This window comes from Micromys minutus (genome assembly GCF_963924665.1).
Source record: "Micromys minutus genome assembly, chromosome: 5".
Lineage (NCBI taxonomy): Eukaryota > Metazoa > Chordata > Mammalia > Rodentia > Muridae > Micromys > Micromys minutus.
This window is the reverse complement of record NC_137974.1, coordinates 3,910,579-3,934,292: the sequence shown is the minus strand read 5'-3', so window position 1 is coordinate 3,934,292 and position 23,714 is coordinate 3,910,579. Positions and strand designations below refer to the sequence as shown.

General features: G+C 39.9%; 1 protein-coding gene across 1 annotated transcript in view; it reads left to right on the top strand.

The window, feature by feature from the left end:
* The window catches only part of DNAJC15 (DnaJ heat shock protein family (Hsp40) member C15), a 56,039-nt gene that overhangs the window by 20,463 nt on the left and 11,862 nt on the right, over positions 1 to 23,714 (top strand). Inside the window, exons 4-5 of the mRNA XM_080916679.1 lie at positions 3,759 to 3,835; positions 7,790 to 7,860. Coding sequence (XP_080772805.1) covers positions 3,759 to 3,835; positions 7,790 to 7,860 — 148 coding nt within the window. The remainder of the gene's footprint in view (positions 1 to 3,758; positions 3,836 to 7,789; positions 7,861 to 23,714) is intronic.

The window sequence follows — 23,714 nt, the reverse complement described above, 5'->3', positions numbered from 1 at the left end:
GAGTTAAGTGAGGCTGTAACTAGGAGGCTCTTTGACTTTTGCCTGTCCTCCCAGAGCAACTCAGCATGGCTTAGACTTCCCACCTGGAAGATGGGAAGAAGTATTATTCTTTCTTACTTTGTTTTTCTTTGATTATTTCTTCTCTCTGTTAAAGTCTGTATAGTATTTTATTAGAAAAAGATGTCTGGCTGGTTTATCTCATTTTTTTGTTCCTGGATTTTTTTTTTCTACATTTCATAATTCTTCATTTTGCAAACCACCAGGCCATCTTTAATTCAATTCATCTAAATTTTATATAAGGGAAATGTTTTAAGATGTATTTCATTTTTAATTATATGTGCCTCAGTCCATATATGAGTGCAGATCCCTAAGCAGTGCAAGAGCCAGTGTTAGATCCCAGGGGCTGGTTAGAGGGGCAGATGTAAGATGTCTGCTGTGACTCTTCTGCAAGAGCCTTGGTGTTTTTACCTACCAGCCATCTCCTCCTTTCTAAGAGGTCTTTGTTGTTGGCTTCACTGATTTACTCATTCACTCTATATCCTGACCACAGCTTCCTTCTCCCCCCTCCCCCTACCTCTTTCACCCTCTTTCCCTTTCCCCTTTCCCCCTTTTCCCTTCTCCTTTGAGAAAGGGGAGGCCACCCAAGGGTATCAACCCACACTGGCATATCAAGTCACTGCAGGCCTAGGTTCATCCTCTCTCTTGGAGGCCAGACAAGGTAGCCAGCCATTGTTTTTACTTATTCTTCATGGCAATGTATCTTTGTTTGTTTGTTTTCTTGGTCAAAAGGGAAAAGCCACAGGCTCTGGGCTTTTAGGTTGGAGCTTAGTAGAGTATAGTGGTGGTCCCTTGTTGCTCTTTACCTCAGTACTTAAAAAAGAAGTGGCCTCAACTTAATAGTTTTTCTTGGTTTCCCAGGAGGAGTTTATTTTTTCCTGGTGTGTTTGTTTTGTTCTGTTTTCCTGATATTTGGGGCTACTGTGGTGGTTTTTCCACCTGTAAATGCAGTCTTTCATGTTTAGTACATCATTGCTTGTTTAAACTTTGCAACTTAAATTTTACTTGCAAAGTCTTATTTTTTCTTATTAAAAATATTTACTTTCTCATTTCTAAGTCACTTTGGGAGACAAAAGATCTTTATGATTGTCTTAGGTTTCTTTTGCTACAAAGGAAAACATTTAATTGGAGCTGGCTTACAGTTCAAAGGTTTAGTTTATTATCAAGGTGGGAAGCGTAATGATGGACAGGCGGACGTGGTGCTGGAGGAGCTGAGGGTTTCACATCTGGATCCGCAGGCAGCTGAAGTGGAGTGACACTGTGACTGGCTTGAGCACCAGACCTTAAAGCCCGCCCCCACAGTGTGTACTTCCTCCAAGGACACACCTCCAAATAGTGTCCACTCGCTCCCCATGGGCCAAGCATTAAAATGGGAGCCATTCCTATTCAAACCACCACAATGACTCAGTCTGTTATTGTGAGCTAGTGCCTCTTTGTTTGTTACTAGAAATGTATAAATGAAAACTAATTGGTTCAACAGATGTCTGTACTCCTAATTTGGGGCTAGAGCCCTGAATCATTTCTCTTCTTGGAGGCTGTTAATTTTCTATTTGTAAACTTGAAGTCATCCCGCTATGGCTCATCACTCAGATCATTCGTGATAGTTTCTGTGAAGTGCACTCTTCGCCTCACCCTGTGAACAATAGCCACTCTTGCCTGGGTTTCTGGAGGATTCTCTTGTTACTGACCGAATGACTAGGGAAGATGAGTTCAGCTGGAGCCGTGTTCTTCCTTTGATAGCATGACACTGCTCACTTCCTCCTAATGTCAGAGAGAAGAATGGGGTTCCAGGGTGTTTCCAGTAGGCAGCACCATCTTCTCGCCATGTCTGATCACGTAACGTTTACTTGTGACAGTATTGTATTAGTGGATTGACCTTCCCATGGGATCACAGCGTTTTCAGGGAAGGGACTGCAGCATCGCAGGTCCATGTCCTGAACAGGTCTCAGACACCCTTTGTGCTTTAATAGTAGAGGAGAGAGATGCCAAGGTAGAATTTTGTGCCTGCTTATAATTCCAATAGTAATGTAAAGACAATAGTGTGTTATAAAATATTTCTTTTTAAAATTGTTTAACATGGAAATCGAAATTTCGTGGTTTTAGAAGGCAAAATTTTCTCTGAAGAAACAAGCCTATGTTTTAGTAGTTAAATAAGCTTCCATTTTCTCTTGTCTGTTTTTCCATCTGTTGATCCCACTGTGTTAAGTGTCTGTCCATGAAGCAATGTTCTTTTAGAAAGGTATGATGACTTTTGGATGTGAAGTTCTTGCAGATACTGGATTTTGAGGAAACTTCTGCGGCATCATTTCCACATAGTAAAAAAAGAAAAATAGTACAAATGTCAGTGCTTGCTTTTAAGGGTAGTGAGTTGGGACTGAGGGAAGATTGACAGTTTGGGAAACATCATTTTATCTTATGCTGACAGCAATACCTTTGTTTTTTGGGTTTTTTTTTTTTTTTTTTTTTTTTTGTAAAGAAAAACTTTATCAGCCCTAAACATGATTTAAAACCAAAACAAAATAAAACAAAACAAAAAAGGGCTCCTGTAGAAATGGCTCTTGTAATCAACTCAAATAAGTTGCTTCATCTAGCAGTGAGGTCGGCCTTTGCTCTCCTGGGAAAGCCTTTAGGCCATCTGGCCTTCCTCTATCCAGTGCCCAGTCTCTCTCCAGCTCAGCCTTGGGGTTCACTCTCCTGTCCTCTGGAACAGTCTCTGTGTTTTGCTTCTGGGTTCTCTGAAAAGCAGACAATTGGGGCAAAAGGTGTAGAGCTGTACCTTTAAGGAACAGTTTTAGACTCAGAGTCTTTCCAAGCATGACAAGAAGCAAGGCGGAGCAAGTTGGGTTGCAGTGCAGACGTAATGAAGGCTGGGCTACAGCAGCCACCATTCCGTGTGGTTAGAACAGGGCTATGACACGGCATCTGGACAGCACATGGCTTGTCCTCTACACCCTCTAAACTTCTCTATCATATCCCATATTAGTCCACCAAGCAAATGTTTGCTTTCAAAATTCATGGCAAGTCACTGGCCACTTTCCACAACATCCTCAGCTGCCGACTTCCTTCATCCCCTGGGTCTTGCTTGTTTGCAGTCATGTTCTTCAGCTGGGCTCTTACTCCACCCCTCAGATTCAAGCTAATGCTCCCAAACCAAGCCAGACGACGTCACTCCAGTGACGTGGTTTTCGTTCCATTTAGAGTAAAAACTTCTCTCCACAGCAGCAGGTCGTTCACAGTGGGTTCTTACTACTTCTGACCTGTTCCTTCCTACCTCACATCAGCAGCCTCCGTGGCCGTGGCTTACTTTCCCATTCTCTCTTGGTGTTCCTGTCGGTTACCATGACACGTTCTTCTTTCTCTGTCATCCAGGACAGAGGCAAACCTGCCACATAGATCAAGGTCAAGGTTATCCAATGAGAAAGGCAGCTCTTTGCCTGGGGAAGGCACTGGCTTTTGCTGATCCTTTAGTTAAATCTCAGTAGACAAAAATTAATGCATTGAAAAGTTGAAAATATTGTTAACTTTTTTCTTACATTCATCTTGGTTAGAGTTTCATGAAAGGATCATTGTATAGTGCATTTCCCTGCAATTTCAAGTTGATTTCTAGGAAAATGCATTGCTCTTACTGTACCAGTGTGAGGGGATTGAGGTCATGCTACTTCGTGCATGGAACTAATTATTCCTTGTTCTCTTCTGCGCAGAGCTTTTCATCCTACTATAAAGGAGGGTTCGAGCAGAAAATGAGTAGACGAGAAGCTAGTCTTATTTTAGGTGTAAGGTAAGTGCTGCACACGTGTTTTTGTTTTGTGGCCAAGATTGTCTTGAAAATTAGGGAGGGGAATTTCAGTAAGTTAGTACTTATATTTAAAACTTAAAAAATAAAACCCAGGAAAGAACATAGCATGTTTTTGCCTTTTAAAACTCAAGGTCTGGAATAATTGAAGTTTATTTATGCTCTTTGCTTTTTAACAAGGATTTCTAGATTCCAGGTCTATTCATCACAAGATCCTCACTGTGCTGCTGATTTCTCTCTGGACTAGTTTTAAAATGTGATAAATATTTTTAATTATAATGCAGATTTTGTTTCACAAATTCTTTCTTTACTTTTGCAGTTTGCTGTCTACCATTATTATTATATTATTATTATTATTATTATTACTACATTTTCCATTTTACTATTCATTTACTGTTTAATATTAGACATTATGGAAGGAAAAGCTAATGAAATTGTGTGGCTATGATTAACGTTAGTGTCGGGACTGTTTTCTTCTATCACAGATTTACTAGAATCTGTGTTCATGTGGTTCTCGTATTTCCCCTAGAGCATATGTTCAAGAAGTTTTGGTTGTTTGTGGGGTTTGTTGTGCTGGGAATTAAACCTAAGGACATGAAGGCTATGTAAGGACTCTGCCACTAAACTATGTCCCCAGCAGTTAGATTTTTGTAAAACTAACCAAGGCTGGCCTTGAACACAGAAGGTGGTTACAGTGTATTATCTACTGCAGATTTCCTAGTGACTTCATCAGTGCGATTAAGCAGAGTTAAAGTGCTATACTGAAAATTTAATACGTCAATACAGTCTTTAACCCCAACCATGTTTTATAGCCCGCTTTAAACAAACAAACAAACTGTGGACACACACACACACACACACACACACACACACACACACACACACGGAGGGATGGGTACAAATGAACAAGCACAATAATAATTTTTAAAACTGGGGCTTATTTCCTCCTAGTGCTTTATTTTAATCTAGGAGATGGGAGTTTTTCTTATCAGAGAAAGCAGCAGATAGAATTAAGTGAAGGGAGCAGGGTAGTAACTAATGATTCCTTACTCAGCACTACTCATGAAGCATTATTCTCCCTAAACATGGCTTTGTTTACTCATGCTTAATACTACCCTTGTAGGGGTAAGAGTGCTACTCAGCTCCACCTCATTTCTTCCACCTACCCTCACCCCACCAGTCAGACATATTACAGGGAGCAGTTTGAAATCCATGGTGCAGGCAATAAATAAATCTACTAAAATGTAGCAAAGACGTAGTAGAGTCTACATAGGGCAAAAGCAAAGGGGGAATAGGCTGTGCGTGTAGATGAGGCTCCACCCCTCATCTTCAGAGCCCACCACTAAGATGATAATCATCCAAAAGGCAGTGGCATAAATTATTTATGGGCAGGAACTTCCCTTCCATGCATTTCTGCTTTAATCCACTTTGGTGGGTAGCAGATCTCAGAATACACAATACTTCAGGGTTTGTGAAAAAAAAAAAAAAAAACATGTTACTCTTTGTTTTTAAATAGGCAATGTAATTGATTTTTAAGGATATTATAACATGATGTTTAGACTTTGTTTCATATGTTCAATTAAAACTTAATATTTAAAGTAAGAGTCAACATTCCATGTGACTACAAATATGTACAATAGGAATTTCTGTTTTCCTAAAGCGATGTCTTCATTAACTAGTGATAGCTTTCTGATGTTTTATGAAGCTCTTTTTCTGGGTTTCTAATTTGGATAATGTAACTTCTATAATGTTAGCGTTTGCTAGGGTCGAGCCTTTCTTCTTTTCACAAGTTCGCTTTTTGTGATTATTACTGTTCTTGGCTTTGGGTTCTTTTGTTTTGTTTGAGGTACTTTAAAATCCATCAAGCACAGACTGCCTTCAGTCTGAGGTAGTGTTTTAAGATAATGGTTGTAGACTGTGCCTGTAAGTTGTATGTGTACTTACGGAGTCATGCCGGGCATCTGGAGACAGCAGAACTAGTCTACACACGATGGAGAACGCGCTTAAACAAAAGATCTGTGCACATCAGCCACAGGAAGCAAAATTGTGCTGGGTGCAGAATGACGGGTTCTTTATTTCTTAATAAGTAATTAAATAGAAAAGTCTCCTTAGCACTTTGCTACTTTGCTTTCTCAAAGCTCAGTAGTCCTTGAAATCAAACAGTAATTGAGAGACAACTAAAAGGTAAGTTTAAAAAATGTTCCTCCATAAGGCTTCTTTCTATAAACAACAGAAACGTTTCTTGGGTCTTTGCATATAAGGACCTTGTCTATTTTATTCATGGAAGAAAGTTTTGTGTATTCATTTAGCCAGTAACTGTTCTTTTTTTGCAGTAGAGTTGTCTTTCTGACTTTTTTGCCTTTTGAGTTCAAGATCTTAGTGTTTCAGCCTCCTGACTGCTAAAAGTACAAGCATGTGTCACTCTCCCAGGCCCTCATGGGGTCTTAGCATGGCAGTGGTATTTGCCTGTAGTTAGTGGTAGCATGTAACTGGCAAGAAACTGCTAAAAACTGGGACATGAACAGAGTTAAGGATTGACACCCAGTATCAAGGGGGATATTTAAACAGGAGGAGGATCTCAAGCATCATTCTGGACCCATTAGAAGGACCAGCCAACCTCTGCCGAGGCTCAGGGGTGTATTTAGTTCATACACTTGGGATAATGCTTCTGAGTCATTCAAGAAATGTTAGATTGTTTATATTTCACTTTTTAAAAGTACAAAATGTAATATATATACATATACATATATATGCATATACACACACATTATATATATATATATAAAGGATATATATCCTTTACTTTTTAAAGTAATCCTTGGAGGTAGCATTATTGTGTGTATGTTGCGTATGAGTCAATTATAACTCAGAGCTTTAGTGAGCAAGACAAGCTGATAGCTGAAGAGCAGTGGAATGGAATTGGGACTTTTGAGTTACACTTGAATAACCAAAACTGCTTCACGAACACGTGCTTCGTCCATTCGCACTCCTTTGAGCTTCATGATGACCAGCGTACTTTATGCTGGCTGTTAATTTACCCATTTGAAACCTGGTTGAGTGAAGTTGTTTAACTCCAATGGCCATTAGTACAGTAGAGTCTACTGTTGGTACTAAAATTCTTCTCATACTTAGAACATGTATAAATGAGAAACACTTGGAATCCTAAAAATATCAGTTTGCTATAGTAATTTTATATTTATTTAAACCGTCTTCTTTAATTGTCACTCACAATTTGCTCTACTACCAAATTTTCCCATGTTTTTTAACAAAGCTAGATACACTATATGGAGTTCTGAGATTACTTGCTGAAGGACTACAGAAGTCAGCTCTTCTGGAGCACACATTTCCTACTGGGCCCGTCTAGTCCTAGAGCTTGTTGTTATCCTTGCCCTGTGGGGCGTATGTTGGTGCTCTGCAGTGAGGAAACCCAGCACTGAGGTCCAGACTGTGACCAGTATGACCGAAGGCTAGCAGGCTAGTTCTGGAGCTCAGATCTCGATGGCACGTGCCAGCTTCCTCCAAGATGACTCGAACATAAGCCTTCAAACCTTGTAGGGTGCATTCTGTGACACTCCTGACCTGTGTATCTGCGGTGCTTGTTGGCTGCAGGATTGTTGAGTTGGTTTTAGTGCTGGGTGCTGGACCCAGGGTCTTTCTTATGTTTGTTAGTCAGGGTTCTGTGATGGAGCTAAATCTCCAAACTGTCTTTTATTTACTTACTTTCTAAACCCGAGAATGAGGATTGACGTTATAAAAGGCTGAAGGAAAATACAATATTGTCACAGTGGCTTAGTTTGATGGTTAGTGGAATTCAGCATAAAGCTTGTAATTTTGTATTTGTCCACAAGATGGTGAAATTCTCATTAGTTTTTAATTTCTTATAACCCATAAAAATCATTAATTTATAATCTGCATTTTGTACTATTAATTTTTTTACAGCCCATCTGCTGGCAAGGCCAAGATTAGAACAGCACACAAGAGAATTATGATTTTAAACCATCCAGACAAAGGTAGGTGTCGCTCCGTTTCCATGGAGTGGTCAGATGTGCTGTGGGTTCCTTTCGGTCTCCTCAAGCTCACAAGTGATGCATAGCTGGAGGGCCAGTCACGTGGCACATGTTGACATTTTCCTCACACGCGAGGACTTGTGGTTCAGAGTCCAATGGCCAACGGAAATAGTGGGTTTGAACTGTTAACTTCTAAGAGCTTAGTTGCTGGCTTTAGGGATGAGTATCTGAACTCAACAAAGTTACCACTTTGTGATCAAGAAGGAAATTATGAGCTATGGGGCCGTGGGGGTGGGGCAAACTGATTTGTGCATCATCTGCTATGTTTACTAAAGGTCAGAGGACAGGATTTAGGGATTTCATCTACATCTCTGTAATTTGTCATAGATGCGTGTGGGTTTTTAAATTTTGGATAAGAAGGCTCTGAGGCTCAGCTATTTATTTCTTACTGGCCATGTTTTTAATGTAAATTTCTTACAGAAAGACAATTATTATAACTTTAACTACACTGCAGCTGCTTGGTTGAGAAAGCCCCATATGCTCATTACTGTTTGTGCTGTAAGGTAACAGCTGGCAGAAAGTTGCGCTGTATTTCAGAAGTCAAGGGGGGCAGGAAAGTTAAGCGTTCCTAGATTCTTATTTATAGACTTTCCGTCTTTTCATTATTTTGGAAAAAAATTAAAAACAAATGTTGGATTCCTATTCATCTTGACACCAAAATAAGGCATTCTTTTTCAGCTTCTTCAGCTTAATTACTTACTATAAAAGTTCTTTTCACTGCACATTATCCTTGTTGGCTTTTATACTCACTGCTCTTTGGTGTGGATAAACAGGAGAATAAACTTTGAAAAGAGGTTTTGCTTAAAACTTTTAAACAGCTTCAGCAGTTACTGAAAGATCCACTCGACTAATTTGTTCTTTATTGTGCGCTTTCTCTGTAATTGAGCAAGAGATGTGTTTAAGTGCCTCCTTGAAGCCCTTTCTCTCCTCGGTGTCTCTGCCCCTTCTGGGTCAAGTGTGTGCTCTTGGCTGGGATTGATTGCAATTGTATTCAGCTCCTGTCTGTCTGATGATTGACAAGCTGTTTGTTGTTTCTACCATGACAGAGGCAAGTTCTAAACTGTATCCAAGAGAGTGTGTGGTTTTACATAAAAATTAAAATGTCTGTGTGTGTTGGGACCCAGTAGTACCCAAAATAATGACTCATTCTTTTTTCTTAGCTAATATATTTATCAGATATGGGACTTGCTGCCAGTAAGCCTACCAGGGCCTTCCTGTCTGGTTTTGTGTGCACAGCCTAGTGAGAATCGACAAGCATGCTGGCAGGAAGCTATTGTTTTCTGCCGGCATTATATCCTGAACATTACCTTCATGTCTCTAAATTTCAGTTATCATATATAAAATAAAGATGCTCTGTCTTTTTTGTTTGTGGAACTTAATGTACACATATTTTGTGCCTATTTATGGAAGGAACTCTACTTTGTATTTCTCTTCAGATCACACGTACAAGAAAGATCTCTCTGTCTTTTCATATTTTTTTACCCTTTAAGAGTGTATTAAAATTGTGGGTTATTTTCCCTCATAGAACTGCTTATCCATTCAATTTAAAACATTTGGAATTTCATGAAGTTCATGGACTTCCTAAATCCTCTCCATGAACCAGCGGTGATGGTCAGTGTTGTAAACTTGGCAGAATCTAGAATGTCATGGAGAACAGACCTATGGGCTGTTACCCACCCACTATGGGTGATTCCATTCCCTACGCAAGGAAAATTCTGGGTTCTATAAAGTGTGGAACCTGGCTGAGCACTGCATTCATGTATTCATGGTGACTCCTGCCATGACAGACCTTTTCTTCCCCTGAGCTGCTTTTATCTGAGCATTTTTTCACAGTAACAGGAAAATTAAGTAAATCACATTTGGTAAGAAACACAGCAATGAGCTAAGAGGATATTGGTACCTACAATGTATGATGAAGTGGGAATCCTGCCTTATAAATCTGAAAATTATCTTTGGGAATGTAACAGATTTTTAAACAAGAATGTGTCATTGACCTTGGAAAGGGAAAGCTAGGAATATTGCAGAGTGTGGCCATGAGCAATTCAGTTCTGTCCCCACCTTTTCTGTTTCTCTACCACAGTTGTTCTGGCAGGGTTAGCATCAGGTGTTGTAAGCCCTTTCAGGTACTAACCTCTCCCAGCTCTGCCCACAGTAACTTTTCTATTTGTTACCAGCTGGTGGGATAAACTTGGAGTAGCACATGTGCGACCAGTTAGCTGTAACTTCTTAAATACTTCCTTATCAGGTTGTGTAAAGAAAAGGATTCTGGGAAGTGAGTGTGGGGATAAATGCTTTTGTAATGACTTTGAAATGAGCTTTCAGTGTGTTTCAGTAAAAAGTACATTTTACTTCTTCAGTATAGTGAGCTAGAAGATTACTGCTGTAAACTATCTCAGGTCTCTGATGATTTTAGGCTAATGTCTTAGTTTATCAACTTTTTAACTGCTGAAGAAAGGAATTATTCATTATAAAGTCAGAAGTGTCATCTAATACCTGGTGAACATCCAAGAGGGAAGACAGACCAATGAGGCCAATTTGAAAACTGTTGGCTGCAGGCTTTCCTTCCTCTCTGACCTCCAGCTTATCATGTAGCTGAAGGTGACCTTGGACTTTACCCTCCTACCCACCTCACCTGAGGTGCTAAGGATCCAGCTGAGGTTTGTTACTGGCTGTCTCAATGGTATTTCTTAACATCTTCCTGAGTGAGATGTGTGTGTGTGTGTGTGTGTGTGTGTGTGTGTGTGTAACATAACAGAGATATACATAGAACACACACACACACACACTTGGATCTCCAAATGCTCGATACCTTGTGTTATGTAATACAGTGGCAGTTCTGGGTTAGGGTAGACCTCATGCACTGGGCTCTGTCTTCATCACCCAAGAGTCCAGGGGACACTTAATGGAATTGATGTTGTTGCTTGAAATCAGACAGTTTCATCTTGCAGGGAAAATGGCCTGTTAATTCTGCTTAAAGACTTGGAATAGAAGCTTTTCTGGTCTCAGTGAGGTAGACAGCTTCAACTACTGTATAGCTCTTCTTTGCATTTGAATGGAATATTCTTGCTAACACTGGAGAGATTCCCAATTATGTCCATTTATAGCCATTTTAATAAAAGATTCAATATTCTCATACTTTTAAATGTGTGAAATCAAAATTAATATATTGGGTTTAAAATACATGGTCATTGTGTTAATTAATGGATCTTAATTACTCTCCTAAAAAGCCAATTTTGACATGAAGTTTTAGGATAAAATTACAATTTACTATAGTATTTTATATTTAAACATATATAAACATTTAGAAGAAGAGATGTGTGATCACTAGAATTATATGGATTCTCTAAGGAAAATCCAATGCCTAACTAATTTGATTCTTGTTTTATTTTTGGCTTTTGTTTTGTGACAAGGTCCTGCTATGTACCCCTGGCAGGCCTGATCTCACTATGTACATAAGCCACACTACTCTCAAGCTGGCAGAGCCTGTGTGTGCCTCCTGAGTGCTGCGGTTAATGGCATACCGCACTCTACCCAGCTGATTTTCTTTTATAATGTATGAAATAGACGACCCGACCCTCCCCATCACACAGGGGTTCCTATTTGGTCTTTATTTTAATTGTTTTATTTTGCCTTAAGACTTTGAGATTTTTTTTTCTGAGTAGGTAATTTTATAATACATTAAAAAAAATCAATAGTGAGAGGCTAAAGAGAGTATGTTTTAAGGGCTGGAAGGAGGCTCTGATTCAGATCTTCAGCACCTATGTTGAAAGCTAGGCATAAGGTCTGTGCTGCTAGTGTTGGGGAGGGAAACATTGGGTCGCCAGCACCCATTGGCCAGCCAGCTGAGGCATGTGGGTGAGCTCCAGATTCAGTGCATAGAGCCCATGTCTTCAAAAGTAAAGTAGGTTGCTTATGTGGACCAACATTGTCTGTCTGTGATTAGGTCTACTTGTTCATATGTTCCCAAATCATGTTGCATTTGACATCATCAAAGACATTGGTCAGTAGTTTGTTTTTTTATCTTTTGTGGTTTGGTATTGAAATAATTCTGGCTTTATAGAGAACATTTAATACTGTTCCTTTGTTTTCTATTTTGTGGAACAAGTTATTAACAATTGATATAATATCTTCCTTCAAAATTGATAGAATTCAGTACTGATCATGGCTGGCTTTTCTTTGAGGGAGACATTTGTTTGTAGCTTAGATTGTTTGACTGCTTCTGATTGGTCTCTTTATTGTCTTCTGGCATTCACTCTGGTAGAGATGTATTTAGAAATTCTTCTGTTTTTTTTTTTTCTAAATGTCCCAGCCATTTAGGGTATACATTTTGAAAATGTTCTCTGATCATCTTCTGTATTTCATTGAAGTCTGTTGTAAAGACACCCCTTAGTCTCTAATCTGTTAGTTTTTGTCTTTTCCCTCTTGTTATCAGATTACCCAAGGATTTGTCAGTCTTACTTCTCAAATAACCAACTCTTAGGTTAATTTAGTACATTATTTTTAGACTCTGTTCCATAAATGTCTTACCTAATCTCTTATTTCTTGCCATCTACCAGGTTTGAGGTTGGCCAATTGCTGAAGTTCACTACTGGACTACTGGGGTGTGTATTTGAGATCTCAGGGTGAAGTTCACTACTGGACTACTGGGCTGTGTATTTGAGATCTCAGGGTGAAGTTCACTACTGGACTACTGGGCTGTGTATTTGAGATCTCAGGGTGAAGTTCACTACTGGACTACTGGGCTGTGTATTTGAGATCTCAGGGTGAAGTTCACTACTGGACTGCTGGGCTGTGTACTTGAGATCTCGGGCTTGCGCATGTGCACTCCTCTCAGATTTTTTAATTACAGCTTTAAACTTGCCTCGACTACCTTGGCTGTATCCCAGAGGTTCTGAGAGGTTGTATTCTTACTTGTCTCTAGGGATTTTTTAATTTCCTCTCTGATTTCTTGATTCACAAGCTGCTCATGAAAAATGATTTGTTTATTTTCTAAATATTTTTATGGTTTCTGTAGCTTTTCTTCTTGTTAATGTCTACCTTTATTCCATGTGCTTCAGTAGGACTCAAGGGGTTATCTTGATGTTTTCCATCTTTTCTAAACAGAACTGTTGAAAGAGCTATTGAGAAAATGCCTATTTCTTATCTATTGGGAATATTTTGTATATACCTCATAAGTCCAGTTGATCCAGCTGACACATTTAACATATTCACAGGTTAAACTTGAGAATTCATGGTATAGAAAGAACAGAGAGGTAAAATAAAATGGAGTAGACAGACTACTTAATGAAACTGTAGCAGAAAACTCTCCAAACTTAGAGGAAAGCAGTATATATCCACACACATGTGGTCTACAGAGCTCCATGTTAAAAATATAAAGTAAAGGAAAAAAGCATCATGAGAAAGACATTGACTCATACGCAGAGGCAGAAATATCAGAATCACCCCAGACTCTACATCAGCAACAATAAAAGCCAGAAGAGTTTGGAATGAAACATTTCAAACTCTAAAAATAAGCAACTAGGGACCCGAGAATGCTATAACTTACAAAAGTATCTTTCCAAATTGTTATATCAAGACAAACATATTCCCAGGGAAGGAGGAGGAGGATAGTCCCTTTTAGGTAAATACAAAAGCTTAACCTTCATGGAAGTAGATGAAAGACATAGAGGAGCCAGGGAAGAACACATCCAGCAAACCTTAGAACTAAAATGGGAGAAGGGAAATGTCAATCATGTTCCTTCATTTTCCCCATGTGTGTGTCTGCATTATTACTGTACTGGCTCAGTTATCACTGAACTTTGTTCTTCTGCCTAGTCTTGCTATTACTAATGGTATCTTTTGTGGGTTTTTATAATTTATTTACATTTCAAATATTATCCTCTTTCCTGGTTTCCCCTCCCTAAACTCCCTACCCCATCCCCCCACCCCTGTTTCTATGAGGGTGCTCACCCACCCACCCACCCACTTCTACCTCCCTGCCCTAGTGTTGCCCTACACTGGGGCATCGAGCCTTCACAGGACCAAGGGCCTCAACTCCCATTGATGTCCAACAAGGCCATCCTCTGCTACATATATGCCTGGAACTATGGGTTCCTTCATGTGTACTTTTTGGTGATTTAGTCCCTGGAAGCTCTGGGGGGTCTGGTTGATTGATAATGTTGTGCTTCATGTGGGGTTGCAAACCTCTTCAGGTCCTTCAGTTCTTTCTAATACCTCCATTGTTGCCCCAGTGCTCAGTCCAATGGTTGGCTGCAAGATCCGCCTCTGTATTTGTCGTGATCTGGCAGAGCCTCTCAGGAGACAGTTGTATCAGGCTCCTGTGAGCAAGCACTTCTTAGTATCTGCAGTAGTGTCCAGGTTTGGTGTCTGTATATGGGTTGGATCCCCAGGTGGGCAGTCTCTGGATGGCCTTTCCTTCAGACTCTGCTTCACACTTTGTCTTCGTATTTCCTCCCATGAATATTTTGTTCCCCCTTCTAAGAAGGACTGAAGCATCCACACTTTGGTCTTTCTTCTTCTTGAGCTTCATATGGTCTGTGAATTGTATCTTGGGTGTTCTAAGCTTTTGGGCTAATATCCACTATCAGTGAGTGCATACCATGTGTGTTCTTTTGTGACTGGGTTACCTCATTCAGGATGATGTTTTCTAGTTCCATCCATTTGCCTAAGAATTTCATGAAGTAATTTTTTTAATAGCTGAGTAGTACTTCATTGTGTAAATGTACATTTTCTGTATCCATTCATCTACTGAAGGACATCTGGGTTGTTTCCAGCTTCTGGCTATTATAAATAAGGCTGCTCTGAACATGGTGGAGCATGTGTCCTTGTTATATGTCGGAGTATCTTTGGCGTATATGCCCAGGAGTGGTATAGCTGGGTTTTCAGGCAGTACCATGTCCAGTTTTCTGAGGAACCTCCAGACTGATTTCCAGAGTGGTTGCACCAGCTTGCAATCCCACCAACAATGGAGGAGTGTTCCTCTTTCTCCAGATCCTCACCAGCATCTGCTGTCACCTGAGTTATTGATTTTAGCCATTCTGACTGCTGTGAGGTAGAATCTCAGGGTTATTTTGATTTGCAGTTCACTGATGACTAAGGATGTTGAACATTTCTGCAGGTTCTTCTTGGCCATTCCATATTCTTCAGTTGAGAATTCTTTATTTAGGTCTGTACTCTATTTTTAATAGGTTTATTTGATTCTCTGGAGTCTAAGTTTTTGAGTTCTTTGTATATATTTGATATTAGCCCTCTATCGGATGTAGGATTGGTAAAGACCTTTTCCCAATCTGTTGGTTGCCCTTTTGTCCTATTGACCATGTCCTTTGCCTTACAGAAGCTTTCTTTTGTGGTTTTTACTTGATTGATTAGTGAATGAAAAAAAAAAAAAAAAAAAAAAACAATGTAAACATGACCGTAATGAGAAGAAGGTTTATGGGAGATGTGAGGAAAGTCCGGACTGAACTGGGGCTGTGAGAGGAGAGAGAAGGAAGAAAAAGGGAGGTGAGAGAGAGGGGGAGGAGAAGGGACCAAGAGCCAAGAGGTCAGGAGCCAACCAGGAAACAAAGAGACCAAGAAGAAATGTGGCCACATGGCTGAGGTGATGATACAGGACTAGAAAGCTGGGGAAGGGGCAGTGGAGAGGTTCTGGGTGGAGGGCAGGCTGAGAAGTGCTGAAGGAGCCAGGGCTGTGTAACCTGTAACAGGGCTGTGTAACATGTAACAGGGCTGTGTAACCTGTAACAGGGCTGTGTAACATGTAACAGGGCTGTGTAACCTGTAACAGGGCTGTGTAACCTGTAACAGGGCTGTGTAACATGTAACAGGGCTGTGTAACCTGTAACAGGGCTGTGTAACCTGTAAGAGGGCTGTGTAACATGTAACAGGGCTGTGCTAAGGGACACTGGTGCCAGAGTCCGCTTTGATATGTTAAGTAGGCACCGTGGTTAGCTGATGTCCCTATTCCTTTCAAATATTTGTCTAGCTTCTTTTCAGCCTTTCACTCTCTGCTAAGTTTTTTCTTCTTATTTAGGACTTTCACGTCTAACTTACCATTTTGTTCACTTTAGAGACTGTCCTAAATTTCTTCCCCATTTGTTCTTCTCTATATGATCATTAATTCTTTTGAACAGTAAGTTTCTGATGTTTTCTCAGGCATTTTCATCTTGTCTTTAGTTCAGGTCCTTTATAGGGAAGCGGTAGGTTGAGGTACAACATGGTGGTGTTGTCATGTGCTATGTTTACTTGTCCTGTGTCTGGTTCTGTTAGAGTGCGTTTGTCCTTCTGTTTGGCAACCCCAGCTGCTTTAGTGCTTTCCAGAACTACTCTTGAAATTAGTTTCTTTTCTCTTCAGTCTCAACTTGTATATTTACTTATTTTTAAATAATATAATTCTTACAAAATTTTGTTTTTGTATTTTTCCACAACCATAGTGTAGAAAACTGTACTTGTTTTACTTACTTAAAAAAAAAAATCCCCCATTATAGCTTTGTTAAAACAGAAAAAACCTACATACTAGTGTCAGCCTGTGCATTCCCTCTGGTGTGATGTGTGGTTCCGTTAAGCATATGAAGAAAATATGACTTTGCACACATAGGTATTTGGAAAAGCATGCCTGAGGAGGCTGCTGCCACTAGACCAGAATTCAGCAGTGGTGCTTTTTAAGATCTGTAGCATTTAGATCTAAAACACCAGGAATGAATTTCCAAAGCTTATTATATAAAATGTACTGGACTATCATGAGCTCTGAATGGACTTTTGTATCCAAGTATGATTTCGTAACATCATTTGCTGGTCTTTGGAAAGTATTGCTCACTGATGAGGGAGGTATTTCATTGTGGAGTATTTCTCATGATGGAGTCTGGGGACTAGCAGCAAATTTTTTTGGGTTCACCTTAGACCTACTGAATCAGAAACTGGACGGGGGCAATAATCTGTTTTACCAAACCCTCTAGAGAGTCTGATGCTGAATGATGTCTGAGACCCACTCTAAAGTTTCCAACCCAGGCCCGGGAGTGTTCATTAGAACTGGTTCTGACCTCTGCCTCTGTTTGTTCCGCTGGTCATCTGAAATGTTTAGAAACTAAAGCTCCCTGCTACTTTCAAAACCTTTCTCTTTTGCTTCCTTGTCCTCTGTCATGTTCAAATTCAAAAGCTAGTCATATTTGAAGAAAAAAATTAAGTCATGAAATTTCTGTTTCAGCCCTGCCCCCTCCTCACCCCTATTGGATCCTAAAGCCTTTGCTTATATATACTGCTCTTAGTTTTTGTCTTTCTGTGTCTTGGGATAGGGTCAGTCCTACCCTTGAGCAGCCTTCCCAGCCATTTGCCTGTGTGATAGCCTCTTTCCCACACCAAGAATAAGCAAAGAACTCTGGAGAGGGGACAGTGAATCTCTTCATAATCTCTTCAATTTCCTCATGTCTCTTCAGAAGAACCTTTGGGCACTGAGACTTGTGTTAAGAAACAGTAAGGACCTTGTTGCTTTGATTTTTATTGGGGGGGTCATTTTTTTGTTTTTAACTTTTGTCTTATTTCAATGCAATCAATAGTCCCGTTGTTCCTGAAAGCAGAGGTTAAAGAGGTCACCTTTGAGCATCCATCGGGCAGGTGGATTGACCAGTAAACTGTTTAGAAGGCTGGTTTGGAAGTCTGCGTGGAAATACTTATAATTAAATTAAATTAATATATTAATTAATTAATAAATTAAATTCAGGACCGAGAGAAGCAGATGAGTTTTGAGATAGTCAATGATTCCGTTTTTGCTAGAAATACACTATTTCTGGTTGAGCTCTGAATTCAAGAATTAAATTGGTAATAGAACAGTTTATTGAAAGAAAGGACTTGGACGGGCAGGCAGATTGTAGATGGGATTGGAGAAGAGCAATACTGTCTGTATGCTGGATGAAGTGCTCTAATCCAGCTGGAAGAGCAGAAAGATGGAAAGTTTAGAGTACAGAAGAGGAGTCTGCACTTAGTGTTTACATGAGGTCAGGCCTGTGGGCACAGGCTTTTATCTCCAGCTATGTGGAGACAAAGGCCAAAGATCTGGAGCTCTGCCTTGAACTTGGCCAGAGCACATTCAAGGTCTGTCTGGGTGTCATAGTAAGACTGTCTCCAAGTTCCTCTGTGTGTGCTGTGGGTTTGGGATATAACTCAGTGGTAGAGCACTTAATGTAATATGCACAAAACCTCTAGATTCATCCAACACTATAAAAATAGTACCTTTAAAAGTCATAGAAAGTGAAAGTCTGTGTAGAGACAGGGAAAAGACATGGAATTTATATTTATAAATTAGAAGAGGAAAGATCAGTAAAAGATGGTTGGAGAAGATAGTATAATGGAAGAAGCTAGACAGGAAGGAATTTTAAAAATCCAGCTGAACTGAACACTGCAGTGAGGAGGAAGACACACTGGAGACTCTGTGTCAGATGTGATAGCACACGCCTTTAATCCCAGCAGAGGGGAGGCGGAGGGAGAGGCAGGGACAGGCAAATCTCAGTTCCAAGCTAGCCAGCTCCACAGAGTGAGTTTTAGGATGGCCAGGGCCACAGAGGAACCTTTCCTGTCTTGAAAAACAAACAAAACCAAAGTGAAATAACAAAATCAGAAGAGGAGAAGAATCTGTGACCTTAAGACAGTTTCAGCTGACACTGATTTAGGAACAAAAACACTTAAACATTTGTGAGGAAAAGGAGGAAAGAAATGGAGTGACTGCAGGAGACGATTGAACCCTTGAAAGTGTGGGGGAAGCACTTGTTTTCAGCAAGCTTGTGTGCATCCGTGAAAGAGATCAACTAGAGAGATTGATAAATTAGAAGAAATTAGACTTAAATCAGCATAATGTTCTTTTAGGTTCCTGAATCAGTTATATAAATGTAACTGGCAGGGTTTGGTGTGAAAAGAGCCATGGCATGTGTTCTAAAAGCCTACAAGGCTCCTTAGTATTAAGAACTACAAAAAGTTTATATAGTCTTGATCTATGTGGAGGATGTCCAGCTTCTTTATCAAAAACCAGGTATTACCAGTCTAACTTGTTTAGCCAGCACTGCTGAGTCTGCATCATTGTTTTAAGTGCACCTTGTTGAGAGATAAGGTATTCATAATTGTTTGGCTAAAGTGTGTGATAGAGTGACAGATACCTGCAGCCATCATCACCACAAACCTGAGAACATTTTAGTCACCTCCAAAAGAAACCCTTTTCCTGCATAGGTTGTTTTTATTTGTTTGTTTGTTTGTTTGTTTGTTTTTGTTACCTTGCTACAAGCTAGAGTCCAGTGAGAAGAATCTCTGTTGAGAAAATACCTCCATTATGTGGCCTGTAGGCAAATGGGTATGGCATTTCCTTGATTGACCCAGATCACTGTGTGCAGTGCCACCGGTAGCAGGTGGTTCTGGGTGCTGTAATAATCAAGCTGAGCAAGTACCTGGTTCCGGTGATCTCTGGTCTCTGGCCCACCTGTCTCCAGGCCCCTGCTTTGTGGAGGTCCTGTCCTGAACTGGGAATGTGACGTGTGAAGTGAGTAGACACAGTCCTTCCTGCAGTGGTGCTTTATCCCCGCTGGAGAATGCAGACTAAACACACCCGCCCTTCCCACTCTCTGGTTTCATTCCGTTGACCATGTCCTTGTGCCAGTACAACAAAGCCTTGATTGTAATTGCTTTGAAAGAGGTTCCATTGTGCAGTGTTAGCCTACTTATTCTTCTGTTGCAGGACTGTTGGGCTGTTCTGGGTACCTTTCAATTCTGGTGAACAGTGAGTTTTGATGGGAATTATCTGAATCTGTAAAGCAATTTGGGGAGTTTTGCTGTTATAACAGTGTTAAGTGGTCTGATCATGGGTGCGGGATGTTTTCTCATGTATTTAAATATTCTGTAAGCGTGTCTATGTTTTGTGCTTCTAATTTCCTATTCTTTTTGATTTGTGAATGGGGTTATTAAGTGCAAATGTATAGGAATGCAATGATTTTTGCTGTCGTCTTGGACATATATTCTACAACCTTGGAATCACTAATTCTAATACTTTTTGATTGTGTTCCTCTTGGTTGTTCGTATATAGCATCATATCCATTAAAAAAGATTTTGAACTCTTACCTCTGGATGCCTTTTGTTTCTTTTTCTTACTGAATTCTTTGGTTTGAAATCCCAGTAAAATATTGAATACAAGTGATTTTTAAAAATGGACATCCTTGATTTTAATATGATCTTAGGGGGAAACGCTAATCTTTCACCAGTGGGTGTGGTATCAGCTCTAGCATTCTGTGGGCATCTTTATCAGGTCAGGGAGCCGTGAAACAAAGCTACGCACTCCGTTCATTGTTTCTGCTGGTTGGCTGCACTTACCATAAGAACTACATTACCCTACCTGCTTTCTGTGTCTGGGAGGGGCTTCTGTGGAACACCAGGATAGATAGTGCCTCTGCTTTCATTCCTCCCAGCAAAGACATGCTCCCTGATGTGTGTGTCAGCAGATGGGTAACCCAGAGAGAACTAACACATGGTTTCTTCCCGAGGAGTTTATTATCTAATGGTAGCTCGGATTTTCCAGAGTCATCATAAGGAAGTGATTTCAGTATCCTCAGCAAGAAGGAAGAGCAGGGGTCAGAAAGAATGACCAGGATTCTTATGGGAGGAAGTTAGTAGACATGGTGTGAGGGCGTGACTAAGGAGAGCAGGCTCAGGCCGTGCCGATGAGCTCTGTGGCATCTCAACCCGGGAGATTTTGTGAATTTGGTCTCTTCACCTAACGGAAACAAGAAGCTGAACAGTTGGGGTATAGTTGGAGAGCTCAGTGAGGTAGGGCATTGGAATAGCTCTCCCCAGCCCATGGCTTCAGAGCCTGCTCAACACCGATTGTTTGAAATGTCATCAAGCCACATGGTGTCGACATAAACTTTAAAACGTGAAGTACACATCCAAAAAAGTCTATAAGTGAATAAATTATTGCAGAGTGGACCCAGAAATGTAGCTAGTACCTGGATTAAGAAATGACCTCAAACTCCTTATGATGACCTCTTGATCCTCCTCCCAGTGCTGGGTCACAGGTGTGACCCCTATGCACACCCAGCTTGTCTTTACTGACATTTGGGAACAACATATGGGAATGTTCCAGGTAAGAATCCTTTCTACCCAGTATCTCCTCTGCAGCTTGTTTTTTCTGTACAATTAGTGATACTCACTCATGAGCAAAACCTTTCGATTAAACCAGTTTAACGTTTTCATTTTCAATGGGTTATTGTTCGTTTTAAGAAATGTTTGCCTCTTTCAAGGTTATGAAAATCCCAAGCTTATGATGTTGTTTTTAACAAAATCTCAAATGTTCTATTTTGCCAATAAAGATTAGGAAGCCGGATGCTGGGGTGCAAGCCTGCTAGCTCAGAGAGGCAGAGAAATCACCCAGCTGACCCAAAAGGAAGTTCCCTTTCACCATGTGGTCTCAAAAACTCCTAAAACAGCATGCCCACTTTTCTGTTTCCTGCCCATCTCTCTCCCTTCTCCCAACTTCCTTACTCTCTGATTTTTTTCCCCTGTGTTCTCCCTGTCAAGGGGTTGCTTGCCTATGGTTGATTTCATTTAGTCCTGCTTTCAATAAAGAGAAAGCTCTAGATTAAAGGTTTGTGCTAGGGCTGAGCCACACCACAACTAGAAACAGTTGTGAGATTTTTGTTTTGTTTAGTTTTGCTTTGTTTTTTCAGTAAACAGAACAATCTGAGTGTGATCAAATATCCTGCAGCATGTTGTCTCTGGCCCAAGTACCATAGTAAGTACTACTTATTGAAAAGGCATCATCTGTCCAGTGACCCAAAGCGTAAATGGTAGTAAGTAAATAATCATATATATATATATGCATGTGCATTTTCTCTCCTTTCCCCAGTTGATTTCTTTATGTGGTTTTATACTATGCTATTCCTTATTGACTGCATAGCTACAACTTATAAAGAACTCCATTCTAATAGTGAAAGTACTTCGTGCTTTTTCTTATTGAATGTCTTGGGCTATTTGTCCATTTTTTATTTTAACATAATTTAAGAATTATCAAATCCAAACATGGTGGTGCTTGTCATGAACCACTGAATTCCCAAGGTAGGCAGGAAGATCACTCTTTTTTTTTTAATTTCTTTTTTTTTAATTGAACAACTTTATTTTAAAAAACAAACATAAATGTACAGATTTTAAAAGCATTTTGCATTTTTGCATAACGGTGTATGAATACATTTTTGTCAGTACTTGATATTTTTAAAGGTTTGATAGAATGCCTTAAAATCTTACTAGTTACAATGAGCATAAAGTACATGTAAAACAAGATGTAACCTGGAAATAGTCAAAGTTTTCTTGGTGTGTAAATATTAAGCATAATGATCTTTCTTTTATTTTTCTTTTTTTTTTTTAACCTTTGTTTTTCTTGAACTTCATATAGTCTGTGAGTTGTTTCTGGGGTGTTCAGAGCTTTCTGGGGTTAGTATCCAATTATCGATGACTGCATATTATGTCTGTTCTTTAGTGACTGGGTTACCTCACTCAGGATGATATTCTCTAGATGCATCCATTTTCTTAGGAATTTCATAAAGTCATTGTTTCTGATAGCTGAGTAGTACTCCATTGTGTAAATATACCACAATTTTTGTATCCATTCATCTACTGAAGGACATCTGGGTTCTTTCCAGGTTCTGGCTATTATAAATAGGGCTGCTATGAACATTGTGGTGCATATATCTTTGTTGTGTATTAAAGTGTCTCTGGGGTATATGCCCAGAAGTTGAATAACTGGGTCTTTAGGTAGTACTATGTCCAATTTTCTGGGGAACCGCCAGACTGATTTCCAGAGTGGTTGTATCAGTTTACAACCCCACCAACAGTGGAGAAGTGGTCCTCTTTCTCCGCATCCTCACCAGTATCTGCTGTCACCTGAATTTTTGATCTTAGCCAATCTGACTGGTGTGAGGTGGAATTTCAGGATTGTTTTGATTTGCATTTCGCTGATGGCTAAGGATATCGAGCACTTCCTTAGATGATTCTCAGCCATTCGATATTCCTCAATTGAGATTTTTTTTGTTTTGTTCTATACCCCATCTTTTAATAGGGTTGTTTGATTCTCTGGTGTCTAACTTCTTGAGTTCTTTGTATACCTTGGATATTAGGCCTCTATCAGATGTGGGGTTGGTAAAGATCTTTTCCCAATCTGTTGGCTGCCGTTTTGTTTTCTTGATGGTGTCCTTAGCCTTACAGAAACTTTGCAATCTCATTAAGTCCCATTTGTCAATCTTTGACCTTAGAGCACGAGTCATTGGTGTTCTGTTCAGGAAATTTTCTCCTGTGCCTATGTGTTCTAAGGTTTTCCCTACTTTCTCATCTAATAGTTTCAGTGTACCTGGTTTAATGTGGAGGTCTTTGATCCACTTGCACTTGAGCTTTGTACAATAAGAAAGGGTCTATTTTCACTCTTCTGCATGCTGAGTGCCAGTTGGACCAACACCATTTGTTGAAGAGGCAGTCCTTTTTCCATTTAATGTTTACAGCTCCTTTTTCAAAAATCAAGTGACCATATATGTGAGGGCTCATTTCTGGATCTTCTATTCTATTCCATTGATCCACATGCCTACCTCTATACCAGTACCATGCAGTTTTTAACACAACTGCCTTGTAATATAGCTTGAGGTCAGGGATGGTGATTCCCAAAGATGTTTTCTTGTTGTGGAGGATGGATTTCACTATTCTAGTTCTTTTGTTATTCCAGATGAAATTGCACATTGCTCTTTCCAACTCTATGAAGAATTGGGTTGGAATTTTGATGGGGATTACAT